We start from the raw sequence: 18,599 nt of genomic DNA, 5'->3' as shown, positions 1-18,599 counted from the left end.
CAACCAGCTTATCTTACACTGAGATAGGACAACGTTGCTCGATCACGGGGATAAACATACGAGTTTTTCCGAAAGATACTGCATTGAAGTAAATTCAGAATGCTGTCTTCCACATCCTAACCAACACTAATCAAATCAAATATTTCCAATTGCAAGACATTACATAGAAGTCTTTCAAGCAAACATTTCAGAAATGCACTCAAGAACACAAGTGCTAGCCCTACTTACACACAAAAGAACTACAGCTACTAAAAGAAAAATTAGCGAATCCTCTGATGCAACAGGTCCACTCTTCACAATTCTGAGATAAGAGGGTAATACTGCTATTGCTTGGTCGACATGCTGAACGAAGTCACCTTCATAGGGGTTGCCACCACAAGAGGAGCTTCAGGAGAGTCACTAACTGCAAACTTCTCATGCATGAAGCGACTGTCCACTATAGACTCGTCTTTCAGCACAATCTTGTAGCAATAGCAGCTCTTTAATCCCTGTTGATTACGGTAGCAGTCGTGCCCACTGTTCTTCACTTGCTCGAAGTTCCATATGACACTAAATTTACCAGCTGTTACAACTATGTGGCGTTCTTGTTTCCCTTCCTCTGTAACCTGCAAAGACATATATAATTAACAAGTCAGTAATCATTTTACTCTCTCCCACACCTTCAATAGCATAATAGAAATAAAAGAAGCCAAAAAAGATACCAAATCAGCCCAAACAGACATAACTAAAAAATACCTCAGGCCAGCTATGTATATTTAACTAATATAGGCTTCGTCAATTACATAGATCACGGAAGCTCCACGAAAAAACAAAATACAAGATATATCACAGAAAGAATCAAATTCGATATTAAAAAAAAGCAAAACAAAACAAGAGATTTTTTTTTTTTTTTTGGTGAAAAACAGCATCCCATAATTAATTAGCAGACATAAAAATATTGAAAAAAAAAAAAAAAACCAGAGATTAATACAGTTCATTGGTGAATCCAAATATCTGTCAAATGAACAAACAAGATGATACCCTTGTAACAGCTTCACAGATGAGCAAAAAACCAAAGTTGTATCAAACAGATTTTGATAAAACCATGTCCAGAGATGTTCCTTAATAAATCCATATTTGTCATGGCAGTATATACAGATCTATTAAAATGTGTATTGGTTGTGTGTGTTTTACCCTGCTCTTGTATTGTTTCATCATCTTAACTACTATTGAATAATGCATGCCAAAAGAGGAACGACATAGTACTGATAAACTAAACTCCAAATGTAATCCAAAATGAGCGGCGAGCGGGCATTGTAAGACAAGTGCTGTTTCATTCTGGCTTCTAGCTCATGCACACAGTATTCCATGAACATTGAGTATAGCCAATCATTACATTTGCAGCACATCAACATAAACGTCGTCAAACAAAGAAGCACATAAGAAGAGCATGATAATCATCTTCCTATTCATATAATGAACAACATGATCGATAAAATATAGCTAAGAGCAAAGCAAGCAATTAGAATTATGGCAACTTATCCAATCAGATAACATAACTATAAAGTGTAGAAGCATACAAAAAAAGATGTAATTGCCATCTTACCCATGAAAATTGACCACCATGGAATTTATTGTTTGCCCCAGCCATATGAGCATCCACAGGAGTTAACTTAAGCAGCCTAGGAGCCGAGACTTTATTACCCATACGACCACCAAAACCGGTCTTAGTCCTCCCATCTTTATCAGTAAACAAGGTGCATATGAGAATCAAATACGTATCTGTGGTACCCAACACCCATTTTCCATCATAAGTAACATCCACATGAGTAATTGGTGAACCAAGACCAGGGAATGCAGTTTTCGCCTGTCTCATAGACGTTTTCGAGTACAGTCTAATCTTCCCATCAAGTGATCCAACAACAATTGAACCATCCCCTGTTGATGCAAAGCACTGAAAGTTGGTACCCCTTGAGAACTGATGCCCCTGTGTCCAGTTCAACACAGGAGAGTTCCCATCAGCAAGATTCTGCACCATACCGCGGCGATCACGCATATCCCATTGACACAACCTGTTATCATCCAAACCCAAGAATGTAGAGCCTGATGGATCCAACTGAGAAGATTTGTTATCATTAGTAATATCTCTCATAGAGATATCAGTACCATCTTTCTCAAACTTCCATTCTGTAACAATCTTCCCAGTTTCAATATCCAACTGATGAAGCCCTGGAGCATGGGGTTTATTCTCCATAACTGGACTCATCAACATCATATTAGTTTCCCCTCTCATTAAAATTGCCTTCTTTGGAGTCGAATAACTCGAATTATTCGCATTCTTAGAGGCGCTACCACCACGATCAAACTTAACACAAACACCCTTCCCATGAATTCCATGCCTAAAATTCTTAACAACCTGAATTCCATCATTCCCAACAAGGAAACTATTATCAAGAGCACCTAATGCCAAACTCTGAATCCCAGAATTCGAAGCCTCCTCGAATTCCTCAAGCAAATCCTGCTTCACCCTGGAAGGAGTCGAAATCGGAGTCCGATTTCCAACCACCTCATCATCAACAGCATCCCACATTGTATCATCAGCAACTTCAGGATTAAGCCACCCCATAAAATCCTTCCCATATATCTTAAGCTTATTCGCCTCAGTAGCTTTGACTCCATGAACATTCTCAAAAAGACAATCCTGAAAATCAGAAACAAACATATCATAATAATTATTCTTCTCAAAGAATTTCATCGCCCAAACACCATTACACACAAAATCAACCCTCAATTGATCCGGAAACATCTTCAATTGCAAATCTGTAGAAACCCTAACCCTAACTTTCGACCCAACCCTAAGTTCCCAAAACAAACCCTCACTATTACTCCCCTTATCATCTTCATCCTCATCTTCATCATCATCCTCCTCATTCTCACCACCACGAGATTTAACAAACGAATACGACGTCGACGCTTCAACAGTCTTCCATTTAGAATCAGAAGTGTCACCCCCAAAATGACGGTAAAGTTTAACAGCATTTTTCCGACGCAAAGAAGAAGCAGAAACAGGAGTAGAATATTTAAGCTTAAGAGCTTTTAACCTAGATTCAACATCATCTAAAGAAGATGAAGAAGGAGTAGTACTATGTCCACCATGAAAATGCTTGTTTTCTTCATCTTGTTGTTCTTCAGAAGTGTCGTAATTTTCTTCTTCGTCGGATTCACGCTCGTCGTAATCATCGGAATCGGAAAGTTCTAGACCTTCACGACTGTTAGCTTGACCCATTGATTGATTTAGCTAGGTTTAGATCGGAATGAAATTGATTTTGTGTTTTGAGTTTTTTGAAATTTGAAAAGTAGATGAAGAAGAAGAGAAAAACCGCCACTACACGGAAAATACTTACTATATGTAGTTGAGAGGAGAGAGAATGAGAGTATAATGACTTGGTTAAGAAAGAAACCCAAAAGCTGAAAATAACACAAAATTTGAGTAAGCTAAATGTGGGGGCAAGGCAACCTGCTGATGTATTTATTGCCCAAGCCCAATGGCGGTTTGATTGCTTAATTGGGAATGTAGCTTATCTTTAACGCAATTTTTTTTTTTAGTACTTTGGTTAATATGACAAGATTATTATTGGACAAAATGTTATAATATTAATTTCTTAATATTTATAGATGTGAGTCATGAGAGTATTTTATAATATCGTGAAGGTTATCATGGATAGGGTCGTTTAGGTTTTGGGAAAAAAGTGGTCAGGTTAAAATAAAATTCATACCAAAATCCGCTATTTTGGATAGGCCAAACAGGCTCCCATACCATTTGGGGGGGGGGATTTAGGTCGATCGTGGCCAGGCTTTTTTTTCCTAAAAATTGGGTCGGTTTCGAATTGCGGGTCGAAATCATGCCTAAACTCCGTCCATTTTCGAGACGGGTCTATGTTGATCACATCTATAATGTTGTCTCAAGAATACAAAAATCTTAATATATGAGCTCCTTGAGCAAATTTTGTGAATGATGGTCATACTTTCAATTAGTTGAATTCAATATACTATAGTTAGAGCTGATCTTTTTGGCCCGGCACGACGTGTTTATTGGGTAGATCTTTTTGCTCGCGGTCGGACCCAGTCCCTTTTTTTTTGTTTGGACAAGTCAAAAATGACATTTTAGTTTATTTTTCGGCTCGGTCCGATTTTGGCCCGAATTAGCGGGTTTTGGGCACAAAGTTTTGGCCCGGCCCAACCAATGGGCAATTTTTTTTTAGGCGGCACGACCCATGATCACCTCTAACTATAATATACGTTACAAATAGTAATAGATAGTTTAATAGTTAGATATCTTTACAAATATATCTCGAAGTTAAACCGTTAGAAAAAAAGTTCTAACAAAAAAAATGTTAAAAGTTAAGTGGCATGGAGTAATTATAAACTTCTACATAAGACCATCTCCTTCTTTATCATTAAAAAGCTCTATAAGTTTTCCTAGATTCTACTTACTTATTATAGCTTCTAGAGATTAACCATTTGTCTTCTAGTTGCTTTTAAGGAGAAAAGAGAAGTGAGCTTCATGTTGTGGGATATTAAGGGGAAAATATAAAAAAGGTTTGCCAAATAAGGAATGAGGCAAAATAAGTGGAACTCAAATAAATGGATGTAAATGAAAAATGAGTATATTTAGGGGGAAAAAAAGTAAATACAAGTGATTTTGGAGTTGGAATAGTCGGCAAAAGAAGAAGAGAGAAAGCATATTTTTTAAGTAGGGATATCTTCTCGAAAGTTATTTTTCACATATAGAGTGAAACTAATACTCATTATATTGTATTCTCTTAAATTAGGTACATCATAATTAATCATTGATGATAAAGGTACTTCTTTAAAAGGAGATATGCACACTTTGTTTGAGAAAATAATTTTGTAGAAATAATTAAACTAGTTTTTCAAATATTTAATGATGTTGATTTATGGACACATGAGATAAATTAGAGCCATATTATAGGTGAGGAATTTGACATACCAATGCATTTGAGTATGAAATCAATTTCATACGAAACTGAAAAGAAACTTAACGGTCTGGCAATAACATTTAATAATTGCCAAGGTTTAACTCAAAACTTCAAGCAAGTAAAATTTAATCATGGTAATATAAATATTGCATATCGTAATGATATTTTTGTAGTTTTCTAAAAAAAGAAAAAGGAGTATTGTTATGAACCAAAATCCCTCCTAAATTTTCAAAAAATCTCTAAAGTACCCATATTTTTTCAAAAATTACACAAATTGTCATTGTGATATTATACTATTCACATATTATCATGATTATCTGAGACAACTTGCAAACCTTATATCACCACATCATTAATTTGCTTCAAACCTTTAACTCAACTATAAAATTAGGTTGTCTCACAAGATGGTGCCATCGCTTGAATTTTTTATAGATGAAATGATATATGCGGCCCTAAGAAAGCAGAAATGGAAATATGAAAGAATAAATAAGCATTAACGAGAATATTTATAGTACGCCTGGGTGTACCATGCTCATGGTACACCCAAGACTATTTTCTCCAAATGAGCAAAATGAGCGAATGAGCAAACACTTTAAAACGAGCAAAATGCCCACATGAGCAAATTTGGTGTCAAATAAGCACTTGAAGTTCTAATTTATTACAAAAATACCTCTGGGTGTACCATGCTCATGTTACACCCGGGTGTACCATGAGTGAACTCAGCATTAACTGTATCATTTGACATGTGATTGTGTCATAAATTCCTTAAATGATAGGGTTAATGGCTAAAACAGCGCGAACTATGCCTCAAGTGCACTGAGCACCACAACTTCTGACGGGTGCAGTGCGTAGCATGAACACGAGGTGCAAACAGTAGCATAAATGTGATCGGGATACGGACATTCCACCAGAGTTATGGATCTTCATATTTTATTTTATTTTTTCTTTTCTCTTGATACACTTTTTTTTTCCCTTTTTCTCAATTTTCTTCTTCTCTATCAACTTTCTCTCTATTCCTCCTCCTTCACCCACCTGAAAACTCTCTTCTACCCACCGCAAAATACCAAATTCCCCTTGCTCACCCTGACACCAATCCATTCCCTTCCTAGCCATGAACACCACCTCACCCGACAAATCCAACTCAAATTTCAGGTGATTGAGAGGTGAGATTATGATATGGGTAGTGTGGTGAGGATGATGGTGAGCAAGAGTGGGTGAAAATGGGTGAAAGGGTGGGGTATTTCTACTGGGCTATGGTTGGGGAGGAGAGAGAGAGAATCTTTAGATAGGGTATGTTGGGTGGGGATGGTTTTGGCCTTTCAGAGACTGGGGAAAGAAATGGGATTGTGTCGAGGGTGGGGAAGGAGATGGGATTGATGTCCGGGTGGGGAAGGGAAGTGATAGATTTCAGTGGGTGGGGTAGGGGAAGGGAGATTTCCGATGAATGGAGGAGGAGGAATACAAAGGATTGAGAGAGAAGAAGAAGGTGGAGGGGAAAAAAGGAAAAGAAACTAATATAATAATGAAGATTCTATAACTCTGGTGAAATTTTCATACTCCAGCCACATTTATGCTACTGGTTGCACCTCATATTAAATGTTTGTGCTATGCACACTGCATCTGTCAAATGTTGTGCTGCTCAATGCATTTGAGGCATAGTTCGTGCTATTTTAACTAATTAACTCTAAATGGTATTATTTCAAAAAATGTATTTAAATTATTTGCAACTTCAAAAATTGCATATGTCAAAATCCTTTTTTATATACTTCATAAAATATTGAAAAGTGTATCATTAAACTATTATTATGTGGTTGGTTTAGTTTGCCCTCTCAATTTTTAAAAAGAATTTGTAACATTTACTAGTTCAAATTATGTTTAGCCAATTTTCCGAAAAATTGCAATTCACCCCCATTCTATTCCCCGACCTCTTCTATTACGATTTTACAATTACGCACACTCTTGAGTCTTGACACTCCCTCGTCCCTCCATAGGAAGAACCCTAATCAGGCCAACTCCGTTCTTCATCCAGTAAGTACCATCCTTCTATCTTGCTCTCTAGTTCTTCTTTAATCACTTGTATTTCTGTGATTGATTGAATTTTTTCTAACATTTGAGATATCGGTGCAAAATCAGATCAAATTACCAGGTGTGAGAAAGAAATTAACAAGTTGCAGAAAATGGCTGCCAAAGAAGATGTAAAGCATCTTGAAGAATGCTCTGTTTCCAAGTTTGTCTCTTACCCTTCAATTCTCTTGGTTTTGCTACTCAGATTAGAATGCTGAATTTGGACATTATTCTCTATCTGTCAAATTTTTTTTTGGGATTTTTTGTGTGTCTCAATTTCATTGGTTTTCTGTATGATTGATTGAATTGCATAATAGTAAGGGTTTTCCACCTTCTCTTACCACAATTACATGCTTTTTTTTCTGTCATGGTTGAGACAATTTTGATCGTAGTTCTGAAAAAACAAAGAGAAATGTAGATTTGGATTGCAATGGATTATATCGATGCCTCAGTAAGTTATCTTACTAAAATAATTTTAAGTCGATGGCGAGGTTACCTTGAATTGAATGATCGACAGTTCCGCTTCTTGTAACTTCATGGTTACACCACCAACTTTAATTTTGAATTAAGATTTCAAATTGTGGGTAATGTTGATGGGAAAGAGTTGCCTTTATATTGTTACTTAGTGGGTGGGCGGTAGACATTTGTGATATTAGTAGAGTTTATAAGGAATGGTGGGTAATAAATGCCACCACATAAGCTATGTAATCAAAAACACTTTATTGTTTGTTGTTCTTCGTTTCTGTTATGGTTGAGAGTGATAACCGATGCGGAAAAGTGGTGCTAAAGGGTGTCGTGCCTTAGGTGGATTCATGGGTTGCAGTTTCATTGTAGGGTTTGTTTGTTAGGATGGAGAACATTTTGAATTTTCCAAGAGATGTTGGTTGTAAAGTAGTTTCTCTTTGTTTGGTTCCTTACAAAGTTAGAGAGGAAAAAAGTATGAAATTGGGAAGAGGATGGATGGGAGAAGAAGAGGAAGGTAAGGGAAAAAAACTGGCATTCCTTTTGCTAGAAAAGAAAAATGTAGTCTCTCCTTGGGAAACTAATTTCCATCCTTTACAAACCAAATAAAGGAAAGTGAAAATATTACTATTACGGAAAAATGTATTGGTGTAACCAAACGCTCTCGTAGTAAATGAATGACTCTGCTTGTTGCTATCTTCTTGGTAAAAATACAGGCTATGGTTTCATAACCTTAAAATCTGTCATATTCGCATCTGAATCATTGCTGTTGTTTTTTGTAGGCTAGATTATCAGCATTGTAGCCATCATTGACCACCCTTGGAGTTGTCATCTTAACTTCGAAATTCTGAATAGTATTATGGAGCTGAAATATTACTGGTCTTAAATACTTTTAATGGGTTTTGTTTGAGTGAATCTTTAATTAATCTTCTGTTGGTCAAGTTATGGTGTAAGGAGCTGTGTTTTGCTGTCACTTGCCTCATTTTATGCACATACTGAATAGATATGCTGGAACATCAAACTAGATATTGGGACCTAATTGGTTGTGGTGAGTATAGTTGTTGTTGTCATTAACTAAGTACTAGAAGACATGGTTGTTGGTAACTCGATTGTATCATCTAGATTTCTGTACCAACAGAAGATGATCATGACATGGTCTATATTTCCAGCTCCTAATATCATAGGATCAATGTTGTACAAGCAGATCTTGAGCTCTGATGAAAGTAGCTTTTCTGTGGATCTTAGTTACTTAGAATGTGAAATTGACCTTCTTGGTTTTCACATTTGGAAATGCATGCCTGCCATTTTTACTTAGCAATTTCTGTGTACTGTTGTTAAACTGCAATATTGATGATCAGTGATGTTGTCTTGACAGTGCATTAGGAACGTGGGTTTTCTCCGTACTGGGTGCTTTGGTTGCTATTCCTGTCGGAATAAAGAGGAAGTCTCTTGCACCACTTGTATTCTTCGGTACAACAGGCACGATGTTGGACATCATAATGGGAATTAGTGCTTGTGAAAGAGAACATGCAGAACGTCAAATGAAGCTATTGGAAGCACAAAATCCTGCCTCTGATGCTGATGCTAATGCCAATGCTGATGCTAATGCTAATGCTAATGCTGATGCTGTTGTACTAGAATGAAACTAACACTTCCCTTTTGTTCTTTTGATGACCCAACGGCCAAGAGGTAAACATTAATTGTATCTTGCTATCTTCTAACCAGCGAATGTTTAGTTGGGAGGAAAATATTTTCCAGGTCAATTGGTTTTCCAATCTCCTTTGTTTGATTTGTAAAGAGTGGATTATAGTTCTGCAAGGATTGAAATTAATTTCCATTTTTGAAGGATGGAATGTTAAACTTTCTTTAGTATAGTCAAAATATTTACTGCCCAGGGCTCCAAGACCTACATAGTGAAAGTCTTGCTTCCAAGCTAGTGTGCTTCATAGATCGTGTATATTGTTCTAAAGGTTTAACTCTTTTTTTTCCGTATCCCTATCCTCTATGAGATGCATTAGTTAAGAAAATTCAATCATGTATATTATCAATTTGAGATGAAATATTTGAAATTTTGTCTTCATTTTTCATGTCATGGAACATTTACGAGTTATTAACATAATTGGTATTACTAATGACGATGGGATATGTGTAGCTATCAACTACCACTGCAGTTAAGATAGTGAATATTGGCTTGGAAAACTCCCTATCCGAGCTAAAATTATCCTAAGATGCAACGAGGCCAAGCGAAAACAGAAGAAAGGCTAGTACAATCCATTATTCATCTATATTTAGTACTTAGTAGTGTATAACACAATATGCTCGTATAGTCGTATCGAAGATCTTGATGGTAGGAGATACCTCTTACCTTATTTCTAAAGACTACTTGGGTAGTTTTATGGTAGTATATCGATACTCGATAGTACTCCCTCTATACAGAACTGTTGGTGTAATTGCATTATTGCAATATAACTTGAACTAGATGAAGGCAGTTTATAGTTCAAATAATCTTAAAGTGAGAGATTTGAAGGTTCTCAACATTGAGCTTCTTGAAATTGCTTTTCCTTTTTGTTGCGAAAAAAACTCCCCAGTTATATTCTCTGTATTTGGGAGGGTTTTGGTCATCAACTATCTCTTCCAAGGGCTTGATCATAATATAGTGAGCTGGGTAGAAGAAAAATGGAATCGATAACCTCTCCTTCTCTGAGTTCACCATCACCCTATGCTCCACACTTTCATATCTGTCGTTGCTCCAAACCTGCAAAACGCCAACAAATTTGATAGACTCACGACTGTTACATACTACTCCATGTACCGATTAACATGTGAGATTTAGTTGTACAAGGTCGGAAACTCTAAATTCATAGACGTCATATGTTCTCGTACGCAAGGATGTTTTAGGTTGGCCCCTTGATTGAAGGATCTTCCTAAGTTTTCTCTCCTTATCAAAAATAAAATAAAAATAGACGTGAAATGCAACTTTATGTATTATTTAACGGTCACAAATAACCTAAAAGTTACACCTTATTGACCCTCAAAGTTTCCTAAATACCCCTATAAGTTACGACATAGCCGTGATATGCAGATACACGTATTAGTATTAGCATACACTTGTAGTTTTTGTACTTTTAAGTAGTGATCAGTTGGCATACTTGGCAGTTGGCAACCTTCTATAAGTTACATCATTAGGCTAAGTGCATGAGATTACTTGAATTATATTACCAACATTAATGCTTATTAAACAATTGCAAGAATTCTCTTACAATGTTGTACCACATGACAATACAACTCTCTCACAAGCGAGAAAAGAAAAGGTAACACCTTGTTTTTAATTCTTTTACTTTGTTTAAACATTAAAAGACTATAGCTCTTACCTGAATTATGTCACCAACGTTGATGGTAAAAGCACCGGGGTTGGGTCTTACACTGACCCATTCACCATCTGATTTCCGTCGGACTTGCAATCCACCAACATCATCTTCTGCTAGAATTGTCAAGGCACCTGCATCTTTGTGTCGAGTAACGCCGAGAACAAGCTCAGGAGCAGGGCAGGCTGGGTAGTAGTTGAGCCGCATGAAGCTTGCATGATCCTTGAAGTAGCCATTAAGCCTATCTGCTGCCAGCCCTAAGCTCAAGGCTATCAGCTCTAACAATTTAAACCCGAGTTTTTCCACTTCTCTTGCATATTCTCTGGTTACCTCCCTGTGTTCGTCAATTGGTTATGCAAAATACAAAGAAAAACCACACATAAGTTGAGTATACATTCGGTTAATTTTCATTTCTCTAGTATTAGTTGTTACATTGTTTCCCAACATCTCATAGATTTTAAAGATATATGGTTCATAATTGTTGTCATCTATCCTCTTCTCCATTACTTGAAGTTATAAGTTGGAAGATTATAGTAGTATATTCGATACAAACCATACTATTCTAGACAGGAGGTATATATAGCTATGTGAACTCAATGAGAGATTGAGGCAAGCAGTTTAGCCATGTATTTGTTACGTTGTCCTCTCATAGCTAGTTCAATATATGCCATTATGTCACATAAGTACCCTTCACGGTAGTTTTGTCATTTATCCCCTCTTCGTCACTCTAAGTAATAATGTATACTTCCTCCGTTCTGAAATAAATGAATTGCTTCTCTCTTTTATGTGAGAGTTTTTTAAGAGCAGTGTTTCATTTATTTCAGAACGTAGGAAGTATAACGAAATCCCATCATAAACCAATACTATTTTGGACAGAAGGGTTATACAGCTACCTGAACTCGGGGAGAGACTGAGGCCAGCGGTTTATCAGCTCCTTGGGTTGAAGATCACCAGGGTAAACAGGAATGATAGAGGGATCTCTGGCAGTAAAATCGAAAACTTGTTTCCAATCTCGAACATTCTTTGTATGTTCGGAGTCATAATACCCCATTGGATTATGTTCATCACGGCCAACCTTCCGCTTCTCCTCTTTAGATAAAGCAAAGAATTTCCTCCCTATAAGCTCTATTTCCTCGAGCTTTTCGAGTGGCACACCATGGTTGATCACTTGGAAGAATCCCCATTTCTCGCAGGCATTGCCTATCTCAGTTATAAGACTAGTTAGGTTGTTATTATTGCTATGATCATTTTCATTGGATAAATGGTTGTTTGTAATGGATGAAAGATCAATGATTGGAATACCCTCAGCTTCATGTATGAGGAGTATTGGCCTGTGTTCAATGGGTTGAATGTATGCAGGATCAAAATCTTCCATTGAACTTCTGGTGCAAATGTGGTAGTGCTTAAAAGATGGGAACTTATTAAGATATAGGGCGAATATATGTGAAATATTGGCTGATGTTTTTGAATTTATACTAGTAAATGTTCTTTTTATCAACTTGTAATGCTTTGAATATATTTGTACAGATAAGATAGTTAATAGTTTGCTCTGCTGCAATGGATTCTAAGGTTTTACTTGTCAAGAATAAATAATGCATTTGTGCCGTATGTGATGATGATTAGGGGTGAAAGTTATTCGGATAAAATCCAAAATCCAATCTAATCCAATCCGAATTAGTAATTCGGATTGGATTCGAACTGTGCTTGGATTGGATTCGGATTGAGATTTTTTGAAAAATTGGATTTTCGGATTGGATTGGATTGAGGGTAATTGGATCCAAAAATCCAATATAACCGAATAGTAATATGCCTTGTACTATGTATCTGAATGGACTTAAAGTGCTTAACTGATTTTTTTATATAAAAAAACCTACTCCATAGCCCAATACACATAGCACTTCAACCTTTCTCCTAAAGTACTTATTGCACTTAATTCCTCATTTTCTCAATCTACTAGGCGGTTGTTGTGCATAATTTATTTCATCGAAAAACTAGAATTGAAAAAAAAACGGATTTTCGGATCGGATCCAATCTAGAGTATGAAAATTCGGATTGGATTGGATCGGATTCAAACTCTAATTGGTTTGGATTCGGATTGAAAAATTGAAATCCAAATTTAATTCGGATCGGATTGGATTAGGCTCTAATCCAAACCGCACACCGAACTTTCACCCCTAATGATGATTGCTATATCAAATAAGTTCTCAACTGACTTTTCATTGATTCTATACATGCTTTTAATGTTCAACAATAAGACTAGTAAATATATATATAACCTCTAGTCTTATATGCATGTGATACATGCGAAATCATATAAAGTTTTGCGTAAAAACACAATTATTGGAAGGGAGAAGAGGAAAATATTGAAAACACAAAACACTACAAACTAAAATAAGATATAATGTGTGTAAATCGTTATTCATAAGAGTTGTGCCATTATATTAGGGTTTTTTAACTAAACAAAAATTATAGTTGATGATGTTGATTTTACAATTACTCACTTCTACATAAAGTATTCAGTGCTGTTGTTTATTTTTTTTTTTTTTTTTTTAATAAAGTAGTTAGTTTGCTGATAGCTTTTTGTTTTTTTGTTGGTCCCCCTCTTCTCTTATAGAATGTTCTTGACTATATAGGTGTACAAGCTATCCCTATGTATGCACGTTTAGCAAACTAGTTGGGTGTGAGCAAAAAGGTTGAGAATCCTAATTTACTAACTAGCTTTTATATGCGTGCTATGCAAGTGAATTTGAAGATTGAGTGGTAACTGTTTTGCAGTTTATTAGATGATTTTTTTTCTTTTTCTTTTTCTTTGTATTTTTATTTTTAGACTAATAGAGTAGAAGTTGTATTAATTTTCATTTGCACTTAGGGCATTAGGGGTATATTGGTCAAAAGAATGGATTAGTGGTATTAAATGTTAGTAATGATAATGCATTTTAGTGTAAATTTATTAAGACTTTCTCACATTAATATCTATGGTAATGAAACTTGATTTGAAAACATATGTTATCCTTCAAAAATTTCCATCACCGCCCAATACCACCTTCCCAAGTGGTAATGATATTTTAGGGAGAAAATAGGTTTTTTGGAATAAAGTAGCATCAGTGCATCAACATCGATGTTGACACCAGAATGCCTTCAAAAGTTTGTACTAGAAATCATTACCATTACTACCATCTAATACATCTAACCAAAAAGGTGGTAAATGTCGTGTTATAACGGATGTGAGGAAGAACAAATAATGAATGCAAAAAACCAATAAAATCAGACACCAGAATTACGTGGTTCACCAATTTGGCTACGTCCACGGCAGAGAGAGAGAATATTTTATTATGAGAAGAAACCAGATTACAGAGAGAGAGCAGAGTTTTTCGTAGTGTAAAAGATAGGTTAAAATATACCTATTTATACAAAGCAGTAAAAAACGCGTTTTCCGCGTTATTTCCCGATCCGCCCGACCCCCCGGGCGAAATCCGCCCGACCGGGCGGTCCCCAGCTCTCCTAAACGTATATGCGCGCCCGACCGGGCGAGACCTGCCCGACCGGGCGAAACAACGCTTCTCCAAACTTGCTCCCGCGCCCGCCCGGGCGAGGTTCGCCCGACCGCCCGGGCGAGACGCAGTTTTGCGTCTCTTGTGCATTTCGTCGAACACTTCTTGAGCACCACAATTCAAGGCATATTCTTACAAATCTCCACCTTGACTTGAATTCTCTCATAATCACCAGAAAACCAGATGCATTGATCACAACGCCCAGAATCTCCCAAACACCAGATTTGTCCCAAAAGACAACCAGACCAGATTAGTCCCTAAGGACTCCAGAATTGCCCCAAGAGGGCAACTAACAATCACGAATATTAAGTAAGTCCAAGCAATGTTGGAACTTACTCTGCGGAACCGGCTTGGTGAACATATCAGCAGGATTATCAGCAGTTCCTACCTTCTTCACCTTAATCCTTGTCTCACTCCTCAGAAAATGATATCTGACATCAATATGCTTAGTCCTCTCATGATGGACTTGATCCTTTGCTTGACATATTGCACTTAAACTGTCACAGAACACAGTTGCTTGATCATGATGTAGACCCAAATCACTGATTAACCCCTTTAACCAGATCCCCTCCTTAGCTGCTTCTGTCAAGGCCATGCACTCTGCCTCAGTAGTAGACAAAGTTACAGTAGGTTGTAAAGTTGCTTTCCAACTCACCACAGAACCACCAAGAGTAAACACATATCCAGTCATAGACCTTCTACCATCTAATCTCCAGCATAATCAGAATCAGAATATCCTGCAACTAAGCAAGCATATCACCTCCATAAATGAGACCAATATCTGACGTACCTCTAAGGTACCGAAAATCCTCTTGACTGCCTGCCAATGCTCCTTACCAGGATCACCCATGAACCTACTAACCACACTGACTGCATGTGCAAGATCCGGCCTAGTGCAAACCATAGCATACATCAGACTCCCTACTGCACTAGCATACGGAACCCGACTCATGTACTCCTTCTCCTCAGCCGACTTAGGTGCAAAAGCCACAGACAAATGACTATTGAAGCACTTGGAGTATCTATAGGTTTTGCTGTTGACATGCCAAACCTTGACAATATCTTCTCAATATAACCCTTCCGTGACAAGAAAAGTTTCTTCTGAGTCCTATTCCTATAAATTTCCATCCCCAAAATCTTCCTTGCTGCACCCAAATCCTTCATTTCAAATTCAGCACTAAGAAGTTCCTTCAATTTCTGAACATCTGACTTGTTCCTGGCAGCTATCAACATATCATCCACATATAGCACTAAGTAGATAAAAGACCCATCTGTCAGCTTGTTATGATACACACAACAATCATATGAGCTCCTGTTGTAGCCTAGCTTCATCATATAGCTATCAAACTTCTTGTACCATTGCCTTGGAGACTGCTTTAGCCCATATAAGGACTTCTTCAACTTGCAAACACTGTTTTCTTTTCCTGGAACCTGAAACCCATCTGGTTGAGCCATATATATCTCCTCCTCAATCTCCATGTAAGAAAGCTGTTTTTACATCTAGCTGCTCAAGCTCAAAATCCTGATGTGCAACTATCGCTAGTAGCACCCTGATGGAAGTATGTCTGACTACAGGCGAAAAAATCTCATTATAGTCTACACCCTCCCTTTGTGTGAACCCTCTTGCAACCAGTCGAGCCTTATACTTGACCCCTTCTTCAGATGTCATCCCCTCCTTTTTCTTGAAAACCCATTTACAAGTAACAATTTTTCTCCCTGAAGGCTTAGACACAAGCTCCCAAGTCTCGTTCTTATGAAGTGACTCCATCTCTTCCCCCATTGCAGCAAGCCAATGGGTAGACTCCGTACATGTAACTGCCTCCCTATAGGTTGATGGCTCATAGACATCCACCTCTTCAGCGACCTGCAGTGCATAAGCTACCATATCTTCAAACCCATATCTAGTTGGAGTTTACCAAAATTGTCCTTATAGGACGTTCCCGTGCCAGGCTAGGCGCCTCCTCACTAGGCGTCGAAGATGATGGTTCTTCAGAACCAATGTGTTGATCATCACTCTCATCATGAGTGTCTTGCTGCTCCACCTGTTTATCAACACTACTACTATCTGACACTTCAATGGACATCACATTAGGATTAAACATAGAATTTTCATCAAAGACTACATTTCTACTAAGTATAACCCTTTTTCAGATGGAGACCAGATTCTATAACCCTTAACTCCATCCCCATAACCCACAAACACTCCCTTTTAGCCCTTGGTTCTAGTTTTCCTTCATTACATGATAGTAGACATTACAACCAAAAACTCGCAAATCTGAGTAATCTGCAGGCTTACCTGACCACATCTCATATGGTGTTTTGAGATTGATCCCAGAATGAGGTCCACGATTTATCAAATAACATGCTGTATTGACAGCTTCTCCCCAGAATCTTCTAGTCATACCAGCATTAGAGAGCATGCACCGAGCTCTCTCCAGAAGTGTCTGATTCATCCTTTCTGCTACACCATTCTGCTGTGGTGTATCTCTGACAGTGTGATGCCTAGCAATCCCTTCAATTTTACAGAACTCATTGAACTCAGACAAACAAAATTCCAGACCATTATCAGTTCGTAGCCTTTTGATCTTCTTCCCAGTTTGATTTTCCACTAATGCCTTCCACTGCTTAAATTCTTGAAAGCTTCACCTTTTGACTTCATAATAATCAACCAAGTCATTCTTGAATAATCATCTATGAAAGAAAAAAATACCTGTGACCTGCCAAAGACTCCACGCGTGAAGGACCCCAACAATCAGAGTGGATATAATCCAGAGTACCTTTTGTTCTATGAATGCCCTTGAAAACTTGCTACGATGTAATTTCCAAAACACAATGCTCACAAAACTCCAGGTTTGTGACCTTATGGCCACAAGAAGATCTGCCTTGGAGAGGATTTGCATTCCTCTCTCACTCATATGACCAAGTCTCATGTGCCATAGCTTGGTCATATCTCCTTCTGAACCTCAGACGATGCAATAGAAGCTGAACCTGAGATAGTAGAACCCTGCAGAACATACAAAGTACACGCTTGACCCCCTTCAAAACCTCCTTTGAACCCTTGCAGACATACACAATTCCACCACTCCTCTGAAACTGAAACCCTTACTGTCTAGTAGACTAAGTGAAATCAGATTGTTGGTCATCTGTGGAACATGCTTAACATTTTTCAAAGTATAGATAATATCATCATGAGTCCGGATCTTGATAGAGCCTATTCCAACTATCTTACAGACTGCACTGTTAGCCATCGAAATATTTCCCCCATCTACCTGCTCATAAGTAGTAAACCACTCCCTATGAGGACTCATATGATATGACGCTCCAGAATCAAGAACCCACACATCACTATATGTTTTCTCATTTGCCACTAGAGCAAGGTCATCCTCAGAATTCGAATTTTCTGCTGCAACAGCAGCAGAACCAGACCCAGATTTATTTTCCTGATGCTTCTTTTTAGGACATTCCTTCTTCCAATGCCCCTTTTCCTTACATAGTTACAGATATCATTAGGTTTAGGACCCCCTTTAGAATTTCCAGTTTCTTAAAATTCTTTTTACCATGTCCTTTACCACCACACTACTGGCCACTAACCCAGAAGACTGACTTTCTGTACTACTACCAGATGCCTTATGGCGCAATTCCCTAGTATTGCAAAGATGATCTAACTTCTTCTAGGGACACAGAATCTTTACCAACAATGAAAGATTGCACAAAATTTTCATACGATATAGGTAAAGAAACAAGCAGAATTAAAGCGGCATCCTCATCCTCCACCTTCACATCAATATTACGCAATTCTAATAAAATTGTATTTAATTGATCAAGATGATCTCTAAGAGGCATACCTTCCTGCATTCGCAGACTGAACAGACGTTGCTTCAAAAGCAACTTGTTGGTTAGAGATTTTGTCATGTACAAACTCTCTAATTTCAACCACAGACCAGATGCGGTTTCCTCCTCCGCGACTTCAGTGATTATGTCATCTGCCAGACACAACATAATCGTTGAATGAGCTTTCTCCTCCAGAACGGCCATCTCAGCGGTGACTAAATCCGTTGCTTTCTTTGCCAACGGTGCCCACAACCCCTGTTGCTTCAGTAACGCCCGCATCTTGATCTGCCACAGACTAAAACTATTCCTCCCAGTAAATTTATCGATTTTGACATTCACCCCAGACA

General features: G+C 37.7%; 3 protein-coding genes across 4 annotated transcripts; 1 reads left to right on the top strand and 2 right to left on the bottom strand.

Moving 5' to 3' along the window:
- Nucleotides 1-117: 117 nt before the first annotated feature.
- Nucleotides 118-3,482, bottom strand: LOC104904448 (protein CYPRO4). The gene is made up of 2 exons (XM_010692695.4): nucleotides 1,586-3,482; nucleotides 118-605 (listed from the first exon to the last, which is right to left on the bottom strand). The coding sequence occupies exons 1-2, from the start codon at nucleotides 3,263-3,265 to the stop codon at nucleotides 324-326; spliced, it is 1,962 nt and encodes a 653-aa protein (XP_010690997.1). The 5' UTR covers nucleotides 3,266-3,482; the 3' UTR covers nucleotides 118-323.
- Nucleotides 3,483-6,849: 3,367 nt separating this feature from the next.
- LOC104904447 (hypothetical protein) lies at nucleotides 6,850-9,369 on the top strand. Of its 2 annotated transcripts, none has more exons than XM_010692694.3 (3): nucleotides 6,850-7,007; nucleotides 7,113-7,206; nucleotides 8,881-9,369. In XM_010692694.3, the coding sequence occupies exons 2-3, from the start codon at nucleotides 7,157-7,159 to the stop codon at nucleotides 9,146-9,148; spliced, it is 318 nt and encodes a 105-aa protein (XP_010690996.1). In that variant the 5' UTR covers nucleotides 6,850-7,007; nucleotides 7,113-7,156; the 3' UTR covers nucleotides 9,149-9,369. The 2 variants fall into 2 exon arrangements, with proteins under 2 accessions (XP_010690996.1, XP_048492354.1); XM_048636397.1 differs by having other exon boundaries at nucleotides 6,880-7,007; nucleotides 7,095-7,206.
- Nucleotides 9,370-9,750: 381 nt separating this feature from the next.
- LOC125493241 (protein DMR6-LIKE OXYGENASE 2-like) lies at nucleotides 9,751-12,373 on the bottom strand. The gene is made up of 3 exons (XM_048636396.2): nucleotides 11,764-12,373; nucleotides 10,877-11,204; nucleotides 9,751-10,260 (listed from the first exon to the last, which is right to left on the bottom strand). Exons 1-3 carry the CDS (start codon nucleotides 12,243-12,245, stop codon nucleotides 10,003-10,005), a joined length of 1,068 nt encoding a protein of 355 aa, XP_048492353.1. The 5' UTR covers nucleotides 12,246-12,373; the 3' UTR covers nucleotides 9,751-10,002.
- Nucleotides 12,374-18,599: the final 6,226 nt, after the last annotated feature.

This window comes from Beta vulgaris, chromosome 9 (genome assembly GCF_026745355.1).
Source record: "Beta vulgaris subsp. vulgaris cultivar EL10 chromosome 9, EL10.2, whole genome shotgun sequence".
Lineage (NCBI taxonomy): Eukaryota > Viridiplantae > Streptophyta > Magnoliopsida > Caryophyllales > Amaranthaceae > Beta > Beta vulgaris.
The sequence above is the reverse complement of the archived record's forward strand: the minus strand, read 5'-3'. Positions and strand labels throughout refer to the sequence as shown.

Bases quoted from the DNA above. Each gene is read 5' to 3' on its own strand.
- LOC104904448 (XM_010692695.4), bottom strand. From the start codon at position 3,265: ATGGGTCAAGCTAACAGTCGTGAAGGTCTAGAACTTTCCGATTCCGAT. The intron at 606-1,585 runs GTAAGATGGCAA...ATGTCTTTGCAG, and splicing joins ATGGTGGTCAATTTTCATGG to GTTACAGAGGAAGGGAAACA.
- LOC125493241 (XM_048636396.2), bottom strand. From the start codon at position 12,245: ATGGAAGATTTTGATCCTGCATACATTCAACCCATTGAACACAGGCCA. The intron at 11,205-11,763 runs GTAGCTGTATAA...TGACGAACACAG, and splicing joins CAGTCTCTCCCCGAGTTCAG to GGAGGTAACCAGAGAATATG. The intron at 10,261-10,876 runs GTAAGAGCTATA...GGCGTTTTGCAG, and splicing joins ACGTTGGTGACATAATTCAG to GTTTGGAGCAACGACAGATA.
- LOC104904447 (XM_010692694.3), top strand. From the start codon at position 7,157: ATGGCTGCCAAAGAAGATGTAAAGCATCTTGAAGAATGCTCTGTTTCC. The intron at 7,207-8,880 runs GTTTGTCTCTTA...TTGTCTTGACAG, and splicing joins GAAGAATGCTCTGTTTCCAA to TGCATTAGGAACGTGGGTTT.